Source organism: Diadema antillarum, unplaced genomic scaffold, assembly GCF_040938485.1.
Source record: "Diadema antillarum isolate AM-2024a unplaced genomic scaffold, OU_Dant_1.0 seq00000633_RagTag, whole genome shotgun sequence".
In the NCBI taxonomy this organism is placed as follows: domain Eukaryota; kingdom Metazoa; phylum Echinodermata; class Echinoidea; order Diadematoida; family Diadematidae; genus Diadema; species Diadema antillarum.
The window spans coordinates 890,691-904,566 of NW_027271550.1; the positions used below are offsets into that span (position 1 = coordinate 890,691).

Sequence of the window (13,876 nt, forward strand, 5' to 3'; positions counted from 1 at the left end):
ATATTAATGTACTCTTTAATGAATCCTACTAGAATTGGAACAATCTTCCCCGAGCATTCCCACTGATACCCATTGATCAGTTACTAGCCCTCCCCTTGAAAGAAATTAGAGTGCATGCAAAATATGGGGTCATATATCACAAACTCACGTAAATTTTCTGACTTCTAGTGATACCCTATAACTTGAATATCCAAACAGTGCACCTATGTCCGAAATCTGGTGTTCCATAAAAAAAAGTTACATTTTCTCTTCGTAAACATTAAGTTTCATTTATATATGTACATACATTTTTAATGGAAACACATATTATATGCACATGTAAAAGGAGTGAAGCCAATAGTGGCGATGGGATAGACAGAAAATGAAAAACAGCTATCATAAACTACATGTAACATGAATCGACAGGAAACAGACAGAAATATGGCTTAATGTACCCCAAAATGGCATCTTTTAGATAAAAAGTAAAAAGGGTAAAAGCGGTAGGCTAACAAAGAGAGAAAAAAACAACACAGAATTAAAAATAAAGAATAAAGAAGAGATTTAGAGTGCGAAGGAGAAAAATAAGGAGAAAAGTAAACAAAGCAAAATTTTATTCATCTCGAGTTATAATAGCTCTACTTCAACAGCTTAAAATAAAGAAATTTTAATCCATGTATCCATAAATAAATAAATTCAATTCAATTCAATTCAATTCGTATACAGCTGTATATCAATAGTTTTTGTATACATGTAGTTGTAAATGTCGGGTTAATGTATTGTTATTTTGGTGCATACGTTAATGTATGTTAATGTGAGTGAGTTTCATTTTTTACTCTATGACATGTCTGATTGTGGTGTACCTGTGATGTATTGAATGTAAATTTTGTTGCGATATCCAATGTATAAAGAATTTCCAGAGTGGACAATTTAAGTAATCAGTTGATAAATCTCCTCTTCCGTTTATCCTGTTCAGCGTGTAGGCATTCTCTCTCTCCTTCCTTTAATTTTGTTTTTGCTCTAATCCTTTCATTCGTATATTCCCCTCAGTTTAGTCATGTCACGTTGTTGTGTCTCTGTTGTTTCTTTCATTTTGTCTTATTTTTTGCATTATGCATAATTACGCACTTGTAATTATAATAAGTATTTTTGAAGATATTTTAGAGTGGTCTAAAATCTACAACCAACGCTTTTTAGTGGACCTCTTAGTTCTCATTTTTACCCTGCAAACATAACTTTGTAATACCAGTATGTGTGCATATCTTTATTAGTTTGTTAATTACCATTGAATGTCATACTTTGTAATGTATACTTGCTTATGTTTGCATTTTTGATTTACTTTATGTTATGTTTTTTTGAAAGAAAAATGAGAATAAAATAGATAAATGAAATGAAATCCAAATGCATAGCTCCATTTTAGTCCCCTGCATACACGGCATACACATTAACAATTTGTTTGCAGACTACTAGTATTAGACCAACATTCTTTTTTTGTTTTGAAGTACAGCTGAACAATAATTTTCTTATCAGAACAAAGCTCACCGAAAAAAAAACATGTTTATCCTTGCTGTACCCTACCAGCAAAACCTCCCTCTCTCTTCCTTCCCACTTCAAGCAGTCTCTTATAAATGTAGGACCTATAACTATAGTATTATCATGCTCTTTCGTTGAACTGTTCTTTGAAGTTTTGTCTATAAATAAAGGCTAATCGTACACTGTCTGCGCAACGGCTCCAGATGATCAACTCGTACGTATTTGTGCATGATATTTAGCTAATACATTGTAGGCCCTACAGTAATTCATTTCTTCTCGCTACTTGTACGAGGTTATAATATGATTCATTTAAAGGGAAATTATCAGAACGTAAACATAGGTTTGTCCTTAATATCATTTAAAAAATGAAGAAATAGCTTTCTTAGATTTTTTTTGGTTTGGTATCAGCATCCACAATACACAGATATTATTTTGTTTTTAATGAGGCCTACTCGCACAACCCGGATAGGATCGGCGGTTGCGGAACGTTTCTGCGTACGGCCTATTGTGCGGTATATTCGTTCTGCGGAACTAATCGACTGGATTCGACCAGTATATCGGTTCCCCCGGAACCCGGAACGGATCGACTGTGACACCGGCCCTGTAGTTAACACTCACTCATTTGCAGTTATTCATAAGTTTGATCATTTTTTTTTTCATTGAGCGTTATCAGGTGAAAGCAATTTACTTGTATTTTCTTGCTTTATGTTTGTATGATTTGTGCTGTAGTATTTCTATGTCTGATAATTGTTTATTCCAGGACCCTGTGGAAGACCACTGTATGTGAATGGGCTACCCTGTCTATTTTTAAACATGAGCAAATAAATGAATAGATATTTAGAATAAATAAATAATTAAATAGATTAGGTAGTTTGTTTGTTTGTTTGTTTGTTTTTCAAGGCGACGTCTTGCTTTTATTAAATCCAGACTGGCTGTCGGCGGCAATGATAGGTCCATAGGGGTCCACAGACCTGTCGTAAGTTACTCCTAGTACAGTAGTAATCGATTGAAAGGCTGTTCGGTCCACCCGAACCAAAGAGCTTTTCCCCAGTGGACTGGTGGGGAGGAGGAAAATCTCTTTGATCCGGACCCACTGAAGTTCATGTTCGTAGTGTACACGTGTGTTTATAATTATGTACAGTACTTTTCTCCGCCGCACCGATCTATCTAGCTACTGGCTGATCGTTCGCGTGCGTGTGTACGGTTTTCTACAGCACGATTAGAAAGTGTGCTAAAAGCGTGCGCTGCGATATTTGCTTTTGACGTGACGACTTCATTTCTGCGTAGTAGATTTACGCACAAGCCTAGGTAAGTACCAAAGAGATTATAATGAGAAGCGAGTCTCGTGGCCGTGCGTACGCGTGCGTGGTGAGTGGATGTGTTACAGTGTGGCGTGTACGGTGTAATCAAAGAATGTACGTGTACAGCTCAGCTTACGTACAGCTAGCTGTGTACGATCTTTGGTGTAATTTCGCTCTCTAGTAGTACATATTTACTGTATTTTACGCGTGGTACGCGTTAGAGTCGAGTCCTAACGTTAGACCTACGGCTACACAATAAACACGACTCCGATTGTTGTGCATTTTTTTTTTCTGTATTACGGCCTGGCCTTTTCCCTTGGTAGCTTCTGCGTCTACGTTTCACATGATTTGTTGGTAAGTTTATGGATAAGAAGTCTAACAGAATAAGTCATGAAAAGGAAGTTAAGACAGTTGAGCACCGGTAAGTAAAGTAGGGCCTAGGCTACCCTAGCCCTAACGTTAGCCTTTACCGCAACAGCGACCCCAACACGTAACACGTTACGTGTCGGTAGCAGCGCGCCCCGCAACGGGGTTAGTTAGGGCCCATAGGCCTAACGTTAGGGCCCATAGGCCTAACGTTAGGGCTAGGCCCTAGCTAGTAGTAGGCTCTAACCCAAGCCATAAACTAGAATACGCACTACTCTTTACTGAGCCGTTATTCTGCCGTTATTCTGTACTGCCGTTAAATAATGGGAATCAATGATGTATCATTGATTCCCATTATTTAGCAAAAACATTTGCCACATTAGAATGGAAAAATGTTATTGATAGAAGGCCTGGTCCAATTTCAGTCATCCCTCATCGCTCTATCATGAATGATAATTTAATCAAGGGGGAAATTTCACTCTCATTCGAATGCTGAAACACATCTTTCTCACGCGTTTGCATCAACAGGTATTTTCTTAGACATCACTAGTCTACGTCATGATCGGTGTCAGATTATTTCGCGGAGGATGCAGGGGGCGAGAAGCTGTTCGTCTTAGAGCGCACGTGAGTACCGGTACACGCTAAAATTTATCCAACCGACAATCTGTTTTCCGTCCTTTACTAGTATAGTAAATTATACATATTTTCTCCGAAGCGAGTCATGGACATCTAGTACGACATGTCCTAAGACGTTGAGTTTATACTAGTACAGTTGTACGTGAAAGATGACAGCAAACCTTGCTACGTAATGCAGGACTTCTGTCGTAATTTTTGAATTGCTTAGAAACCGTCTATATTCCATTTGATATTTCCTTTTGTGTGAAGTCGGGTGTTTATGCGGCATCACAATAAACTCGGGCAGCATTGTAAGCGACAGCACCGAGTATCAATGTTTGATACAGGTCGAAATATAGTAAATAGTATCATTGCAAGGCACAATCAACCAAAATCTTGTAAGTTACATTCAACCAAAATCTCGCTAGTCACATACACGTATATTGCAAGGTGGGGGGGGGGGGGGGGTGTGTTACGGCACATTTTGGTAAATTGCATATTTTGGTAAATTACCAAAATGTGCCTTAACATGTTACGGCACATTTTGGTACCTGCACATTTTGGTTAATTTGCCAAAATGGGCAGGACATTAAAGGCACATTTTGGTAACGTTCTGCTCCTCCACAATCATTATAAAAACACATTTAATTTTGTAAGTGCAGTTGGTTTTTGTCCCCACCGAATGAGTTCGGTAGCCCAAGGGGACTATGAAACGGCGTGTTGGTGTGTGTGCGTGTGTGTACATGTATGTGTGCTTGAAATGATAAGATTTGCTTCCTCTCTGTCATTTCTGGTTCTGATTGCTCTGACTTATGGAGATATAGGTAAGGCTTAAGGGCTTTGAAACTTCAACACAGAATTCTGAATTCTTTAATTATGCAAATTTATGCGATTTTTTTTCCAGAACTGAAATTAACGAAAATGTTACTTCTCCTACATTCAACAGTGGGTTTTTATTCTGCTTGTTTTATCTGAGAGGGCTTGGTTGGGACTACCAAAGTTCAATACAGTAAAGAATTCTGAAATTTATAGATTATGCAAATTTATGCATTTTTCCTCAAAAGTAACCGAAAATGCTACTTCTACATTTTACAGTGGATCTTTATTCTGCTTGTTTTAATGTGATGGGGCTTGGATGGGACTACCAAACCTCAACACAGAATTCTGCAAATCATTAATTATGCAAATTTATGCAACCTCCTATGTATGCAATTTTTCAGTTTTTTTAAACCAAAAATGTTACTTCTACATTTAACAGTGCATTTTGATTCTGCTTGTTTTATCTGATCGGCCTTGATTGGGAGAACCAGAGTTCAACACAGAATTCTGAAATTCATTAATTATGCAAATTTATAAAAATTTATAAACTTTTTTTAGAAACTCACAAAAATGCTTCTTCGACTTTTTAAAATGGATTTTGATTTTCGTTATTTTATCTGATGGCTTGGTTGGGACTACGAAACTTCAACATCGAATTCTGAAATTCATTAGTTATGCAAATTTATGCAAATGTATGAAAAAAAATCAGAAATTAATGGAAATGATACATCTCCTTCATTAAACGGTGGATTTTGATTCTGGTTGTTTTATCTGATGGGGCTTAGTCGGGACTAGCAACGGTTTTTAGATAAGAAGATGAACATTTATGCACGACGCACGACGGATGGAAACGGATGGCATTAGCTCACGTATAGGCCCCCGGTTCAGGTGATCTAAAAGTCATAGGGGGCGGTCACCCCATGCCCCTCTGTATCGCCACCCATGACCCAGACATATGAAAGTGCCATGGCAGCACAGGGACTCAATACATTGACATTATCTTTACCAGAAAAATGCCCCCCCCCCCCCCTTCAAAAAATTACTACAAATGTAGCGCGAACACTAGTCTTGCCTGGAACAATTATTGATCACCTTAATTCTTACTCCTGGAATGCATAATCTCCTACCAATGCACCCTAAATAAAAAAGAAAGAAATCCGGAGTTTTTATCTCAGGAACGGATTATTACCCCCCCCCCCCCCCCTTTACTGGCCGATTACACACTAGCAGTTCCCCTTTAACAAGCCAGTCGAGGCTTCATTCTACACCAACTATACAGAAATATCACAGAAGATAATTTATACCTACCCTGTAGTACGCGTACGACGGCCTTATGTGAGAAACAAAAACGAATTTTGCATTTTCTCTGATTTATTGCTATACGTCATTACCATGACAACGCAGTACCCATCCTTTAACGAATGTGTCTTGTACGTCTTCACTCCAAGACCAAAGTGCGTGCCAACTATTGTGAGCATTTGGCAAAAATTAAGGAAGTAATTTGATCTGCAAAATTTTGTCATAGTTTGTTGCGATGATATACTGTTACCATGGCAACACACTAACCATCATATTTCAACAAAAGGTCCGGGGGCTAGCCGCTAACCCGAGTATCGCAGTCAATACATGTACACTTGACGCAATTTCCCTGTAAATTAAGGCCCCTTCTCCCTTTTGCTAGGAGAACCCCCCCCCCCCCCCCACACACACATACAAAGAACATGGGTGCTTCTACCGAAAGGATGATTCCTAGCAATTTGGTTGAAATCTGCCCATTGGTTCTGAAGAAGATGGAAATGTGATTTAATTTCTTCCCCTCCCCCTTGTTTGTTCAGCCTCCAAACTTTCACCCCTCTAGAAACCCAAGGGGGCTATCCTAAATATTGCCATGATCAGCTTATATTCCTCATCTATAAAGGTATCTACAATGTATAATATAATATATCTGCAGTTATCCAAATCAACATCTGGGACCCGTTTCATAAAAAGTTGATATGATAGCAACTCTTGCTGGAATGGCAATTGTCATGACAACGACAAAAATCCAGCTTCGTGATTGGCTGTTGCTATTGGAAGTTACTATTCCAGCAAGAGTTGCCATCCTAACATCTTTTATGCAATGGGACTTTGGTAACACTTGTAGGCTTAAAAAGTGCGTTGATCTTACAAGGGTTTCTTCATATGCTTATTTCCTGCTTTCTATTAGTCTTAATCTATTTGTTTTTTTTTAAACCTTTTTTTTTATTTTGCTGTTCTTGATAAAAAAGATATGATATGCACAACTCGGTGGTTTTTATCTGCAGTTATCCAGATCAACATCTGGTAACACTTATAGGCTTAAAAAGTGCGTTGCACAGCCCCATTTGTACGGCTGGTTGCAAATACATAATGCAGTATTGCAAATTTCAGGCATTAAAAAAGAAAGTCGAAAATATCTGAAAGCATATAGAAATCTTCTATATTCAACCCACTACATGTGATTTCACGTCTTTTTATTTCTTTCTGTGGTTTTATTCTCTCTCTCTCTCTCTCTCTCTCTCTTATGTATATATATATATATATATATATATTTGTATGTATATATATATATATATATATATATATATATATATACTATATGTATATGAGTCTCGCTATATATGAACTGTGAACGCCATGAAATGCAGAAGTGCAGACATTCTATCTAAAACTTTTAGTAAGCATTTCCCCTTATATATATATATGTATATATATATGTTGTGTTTCTTTTTGTAGTGTGCTTTTGAAAAAAAAAAAGAAGTTATCTTTTTTCTCAAAGCTTTTAATGTTCCATCCGTACCCCGTTATGAAAACATTGTGTTGTATAAAGCAAATAACACTTGACGTAGGAAATAACCTGGCATACTTTAATCTATACGTCGTATCTGTTAACTTTGGCCGCTGTTGCAATCCGTTTGTGAAGACATTCACCCGGGACCTCCTTTGTCGTACAATTTCCCATGGGTTGTTACTGTCTGTTCGGCGATTTACTTTGTCCCCACAGATGCGCTGTGCTGGTTTACTCTCTAGGAGTTTTCAAACCACGTACAGTGTAATGTCGTCTTCAGCGCATCCGGTTGCTGATCGTAACGTAACCGCAGTGGAATCGGCTGAGCAGGAAATGAACGATTCTACGTTGCCGTTTGGGAAGAAAGCGGCAAAATCAGCGGCGAAGAGCCCAGTATGGTCCAACAACGAGTGGGACCCGCTGGAAGAGGTGATCGTTGGCCGAGTCGAAGGGGCAACGGTGCCGCAATTTACTGCCGAGGTCAAAGTGAGCAGAGATTATTAAATTTTACAATTGAAGGGTTCAAGGAATCGCACTTCATTTTCATTAATTCATGTATTGTAAGGTGCAATATCAACTGTTGTTGGCCTGAAAGACCTACCTGGGCAGAAGGAGTTATTTTTGTAGAACAAATTGACGAGAAATGCAACCGTATAAATTGCACGGCAAGTTTCAATGCTTACACGTTTATCTGGTTGTCGTCTTATGTTATTGTGTAAAGATGCATTTTATTATCATGCCGCATGTGAGGTGAATGCTATTCCACTCGCCAGTCTCATTCATTCATTATCCTTCATTTTCATCTTCTACCGATGTTTTTAAGCTCACCTGAGCCAAATGGCTCAAATGAGCTATTACAATCGTTTACTGTCCGACGTCCGTCGTGAGTAAATTTCGGTCACATTTTCATCTCCTCTTTCAAAATTGATATCTGGATTTTGACCAAGAATTGGCCTGAACCAGCCATGGTGAGTGGGGGGGGGGGGGGGGCAAGGGGGTATAGCTTATATGCCCTAAAGATAGTGACGATGTTCGCAGGGCAACCCCAAATACCCCAAATTAGCTAATTGTCATAATGTTTTGACACATTCACCTTCTTTAAAACATGGCTAGACTTAGACCAAACCGATCTAGTATCACCAAGGGGGAGGGGGGGGGGAATCACATTTTTTTATAAATGGTGGCGATGTCCTTAGGCAGGACCTTTATAATCTTGCAGAATGCTTGACGTTTTCATCTTCTCTGAAAAAGAGGTGGCTGGACTTCGATCTAACCAAGGAGGTAATCAGTGCCTCCTTGATCTAACTTGGAAGGAATCATAAATGGGAGAGGGGATTATGATTTGCATATTGATGGTGGTGCCCAAAGCGTCCCTTAGGAGGGTGGTGCGTATAAGGTGGAGTGTCATAAAGGCGAAATGACATGCTCAGGGGAACAGTAGACCCACTGGTCTCGTAAAGGGTGTTACTTTTTCGATTTGCCACTTCATGAGATTTTGTCTTATCTTTTCTGTTGTGCTTCCACTCTCTTGTCGTGCCAAATCGAACACATACTGCCTAACCAGCATTTTGCTTCTCTCCTTTTTTACAGGCAAACACAAGTAGCAAGTGTTGGGAATTTTTCAGCAAATATGGCGGACAGTCTTTCCCGCTGGAGCACATGAAGGCAGCCGAGGAGGAAATCGAAGAGTTCGTCAACATTCTGGAACATGAGGGCATCACAGTTCGTCGTCCCGACATTTGCAACTACCAAGAGGAATACGCCACTCCTGACTTTCGTTCTACAGGTTCGGCCTTGTGTTGCTCCCAGTTTGCGACATGATTTATTGTTCTATATTTTCTGTTTGTTCCACCGAGGATGACGCAGACGTTTTGGGTATGGAATAGTTTCATCCCACTCGAATTGTGTTTCCGTAAAAACTGAAATGTCTGAATGCGATAGTAGATGACCGGATGTTAAAAAAGTAACCCATGACTGGCCCTTGGGGTCGATATGCAGGTGGGAGAGGAGAGAATGGCAGGGCAGTGTCAAGGAGACAACTCGACTCCAAGAACCTCACTCAGAATCTAGCAGAGTGATGTGAATACAAGCATTCAGGGGTTACCCTTTTCGTTTAGAGTGCTCAAAGTTGGAGCCAAAGAAATATTATTCAATCGGTCAAAGTTGGTACAATTTATTAGCCTGCACAGATTTTAATTAGGAGGGTAGTTGGAAGAAAAGTCAGTGGTCAAAAGTATTTCTTGGTATGCAGATGGCAATTGAATTTTATATTTTTTTAATTTACGCAAAAGCGGCAAGGAGATTGATTTTTTTCTGAGGTCATAAAATCTGCAGTTGTATCTTATAGAAATACAGGTGAATATTGATGCAAAAGTTTGAGGCTCTTGTCAAGCTGATATACATGTTTCCATGGATGTTATAAACAAGTCAAAAAAAAATACCTCTTGATGATAATATTGAATGATGTTAGGGTACTTATTATAATGATTGACTTGAAAGTAAGATACTAGATGTCAACGTTTGTCTGAAAAAAGGCAACAAGAAAGTTAGATACCTCTTCCCTCTCCTACCCCGCCATTCTACGACTCGTTCTGTCATTACCTCCACCCTAAATTGCCAAGACGGCACGACTTGCGTTTCGTTCGTGTTTTATGAGAAACCCATAGAAACCTGAACAGCATAAATGCTATGATAATACCCATCAGGTATGTACGCTGCGATGCCCCGTGACATCCTCCTGGTGCTCGGCGATGAGATCATCGAATGCCCCATGGCATGGCGATCACGCTTCTTTGAGTACCGGGCCTACAGGTCACTGGTGAGGGAGTACTTCAAACAGGGTGCCAAGTGGACAACGCCGCCAAAGCCGCTGATGAGCGACGAGTTGTACGACCAGGTGAAAATGATTAACTTCGGTGTTGTGCTGGTTATATATATCTTTTCGTTGTTCGTTGTATTGAGCACAACTGCATTTTTTCGTACCATTCGCTACGAAGTGTCGCCGGAGGCATTATGTTATGGCGGAGGCATACCATTCGCGATAGGGACATTACAAGAATCAAGAAATATTGTGGTCATAATATCACCATCTTGCTACTTGACTATTTCAAAAACGAATTGGTCAAGTGTCATGAAGTACTCTTGACACAATGCATGATATTCATTCCGTTGACGCTGATACAAACGGATTATGAAAAGCGCGAATGATACTGGAATTTACGCATAATTCTGTAAATGACATAGGATTGCAGTGACCGTTCTGAAGGCGTTAGAATCAAGAGTTATATTCTTTTAAGGAAGACCAATGGTAGATATCTGCATACAGGTTGTTGCTTTGAAATGTTAAAGTGTGGAAGTTTGACGTTCTGATTGTGTGCCTAAATCACTTTGTAAATGTAACATATCACAATTTTAACCAATATGTAATCTCTCCTATGTCTATTCCAGACACACTCTACCCAGCCCCATTCTTACTGCAGTGCTTCCACACTACCTATTTCAATGCGTCAAAATGCTAAACATTTTTTTTTCCTCACAGGAGTACCCAATGGGCAACACGGTAGATCGCCATCAACTTGCGGCCGAAGGTCGATTCGTTACAACCGAGTACGAGCCCTGTTTTGACGCCGCAGACTTCATGAGAGCCGGACGAGACATATTCGTCCAAAGAAGCCAGGTAAGAATAAGTCAACATTCTAATTTTTGGTATTTCTTTTAACAAGCAATGCAACGAACATTTCTGATACGCTGTTGTCACCTCCATCAAAATTTATAGTTTCTTCTAATTGATTCAAAATGGAAAAGACACCAAATGACAATCTCTGTCGTGGAGATACCTATCCTGCCTACCTTCGGATGCCACATAGAAATATCTCAACTAATGCTAGCTACCACGATTGCGTTCTAAACTCGATTTTCTCATGTTTGTTATGGTCTTACATTGGCTTTGGCACTCTCGGATGGCTCGAAATGCAGCGATTGCTGCAAAGCAAATTCATCGCTAAGAAGTTGTAACTGCTTCATATATAGACAAAAGACGAAACACAAACCTAAAACTACTTACATACACCTTCCGGTTTCCGACAAAGAGCTAAACATACCTTTTTTCTTTTGTGCGACAAAATCAAAAGAAGGAGAGAACAAAAAAAACAACAGGAGATATCTGACTACATGATTCCAGCATGTTTACATCAGTATCCACTTTTCGTTAAGAAAAAAACTGCGATACTGCTGCTGACCTGTACTGAACTGGAGCACATGTTCTCCCACTATATTAACCCCGCGCTAAAGGTCACAAATATGTTTGGTATCGAGTGGATGAAACGGCATCTGGGCAACCGCTACCGCCTCCACGTTCTCTCTTTCGACGACCCCAACCCGATGCACATCGACGCCACCTTCAACATAATCGGGCCTGGTCTGGTGCTGTGCAATCCCGAAAGACCTTGCCACCAGATCGACATGTTCAAGAAAGCTGGTTGGACGATAGTTCAGCCGCCAAAACCTGTCATGCCAGACTGTGAGTTGTACGCTAGTATGCTGGATGATGATACTGATGAAACTTTCAGTCATTTTACATGTGAATTCAGCATTGAAAGTAATTTACTGGAAGTAGCAAAGTGGCATTGTAAGTTGTAGCATTAGTTAGCAGTTTCAGAGTAATTTACGGCAGTATTATATCTTAAAGGTAAATAAAATTTGCATAATCTATCCAAAAAGATGAAGGGTACAACAACAAAAGGAGTAACGAAAAACGCTGGTCATGTGCTATGAATGCTTGTCTATTCATGAATTTATATTCCCTGACATTTAGTCGATGCTGGTGCAAATTTTAATGCATTTTACGTTCATTCATAATTTGAACGCGCTTTTCACACGATTATGAGAAAACATCACAATATCACATGCTGATAGATTTAAACTAAATGGACTAATTAGCTACTTGAGTGCTGATTTCGTCGATTGTCAAATTTGCTCACCTCAGAATGATAACATTGTTTAATCAGATACAGTTTTTCACGAGAGTTGGTTGGGAAAACCTATTGTAACAAAAATAATTCTGACCCGTTAAGTCTTGACAGGACTTTAACCTCTATGAATGAATAAATGTCATAAGTAAAAAATTTTTGTATTCGATTTGCCTAATTGATCTTCTGCAAGTACCTCCATTTAATTACATGCCTAAGAGTGGATATTCTCACCGGGGAGAATATTAGTCAAGGTTGTTATAACAGGGTTTTAATAAAATCTAAGTGAATTCGCATTTTCCATTTTCATTTATGTTCGTATCTCTGCATACTTTATTCAATTCACAGCTCACCCTCTCTGGTTGTCGTCCAAGTGGCTATCGATGAATGTTCTGATGCTGGACCCCAAGCGCGTGGTCGTCGACCGCAACGAGGTCCCCATCATCAAAATGTTTGAGTCCCTGGGCATCGAGTGCGTCAAGGTCTCCCTCAAGTACGCCAATTCACTCGGTGGCGGCTTCCACTGCTGGACCTGCGACATCCGTCGCAGGGGATCGCTTCAGTCCTATCTGTAGGGCCTATAGCTATACACCCCCAAAACACGCTTATAATTGTAGATACACTGTGTAGTGTCTTTGTGTTCAAATGCAGTTCAATGCCACTAAAGGATTTCCCGGTCAACTAAACGTTTCGAGCAACCAATGTGACGTTAAAAGTAATTACAGTTCCTGCATTCGTGATATATCCGTCTTTGCGACCAATCAGATTCGTTTATGAGGGTGCATGTTTAATATACGATGTAGCTGCAATCAAATTAGGAATGTGTGGTTTGTATCAAGTAGAACATCTAAATGGGGAGGCGTTTGGGGGGAACGCTTATTCATGTCAATACTTTGCCATTGTGTTGTTACGCTCATTAGGCAAAGAAATATTCTCCTTTTCATGTCAAATCTTGGTGGAAATTTGATCTCTTGTGAAAATGGTGTTTTGATTACTCCCCCTTAGATTTATTGTTGATTGGATTTCTATACGTTCCAATTTATTTGCATACTCTTTACACGAAGGTAGTTCTCTGACTTTTTTAGAAGAGAATGTACAGGGAAGAATTACTGTACATGAAATCAAGGAAAACAAAGACAAAGATATAAAAAAAAGCACACAAAAGATTTCACAGTGAATTGAACGTCCGTTTGTGTTTGCATGCATGCAACATCCAAATGTCTATTGTGTCCACGTTGATACATCGTAAACATAGAACTTAGTGAATAAAGAACAAAATCGACTTATTATATGACGAATTTAAATATTTGCAACACATTCACCGGCCGTGACTTATCGGGTTCATTGCAGAATTGTCGAATTTCAGAGCACACTGTTTCCCATGAACACCTTTAATCGCTGGTAGCGAAATTGCTCGTTCTGGAACAAAAAATCGTTCAATTTGAATGACCATTTTATGAATTTTATTAGCAAGAGTCTTTCAATTGACTGGA

General features: G+C 39.3%; 1 protein-coding gene across 1 annotated transcript; it reads left to right on the plus strand.

Annotated features, from left to right (window-relative positions):
* The first annotated feature begins 3,734 nt into the window (after positions 1 to 3,734).
* On the plus strand, positions 3,735 to 12,958 carry LOC139736189 (glycine amidinotransferase, mitochondrial-like). Its single transcript, XM_071646923.1, has 7 exons — positions 3,735 to 3,800; positions 7,633 to 7,902; positions 9,007 to 9,202; positions 10,122 to 10,312; positions 10,955 to 11,092; positions 11,707 to 11,935; positions 12,732 to 12,958. The coding sequence occupies exons 1-7, from the start codon at positions 3,735 to 3,737 to the stop codon at positions 12,956 to 12,958; spliced, it is 1,317 nt and encodes a 438-aa protein (XP_071503024.1).
* Positions 12,959 to 13,876: the final 918 nt, after the last annotated feature.

Bases quoted from the DNA above. Each gene is read 5' to 3' on its own strand.
- LOC139736189 (XM_071646923.1), top strand. From the start codon at position 3,735: ATGATCGGTGTCAGATTATTTCGCGGAGGATGCAGGGGGCGAGAAGCT. The intron at 10,313-10,954 runs GTGAAAATGATT...TTTTCCTCACAG, and splicing joins GCGACGAGTTGTACGACCAG to GAGTACCCAATGGGCAACAC. The intron at 11,936-12,731 runs GTGAGTTGTACG...TTCAATTCACAG, and splicing joins AAAACCTGTCATGCCAGACT to CTCACCCTCTCTGGTTGTCG.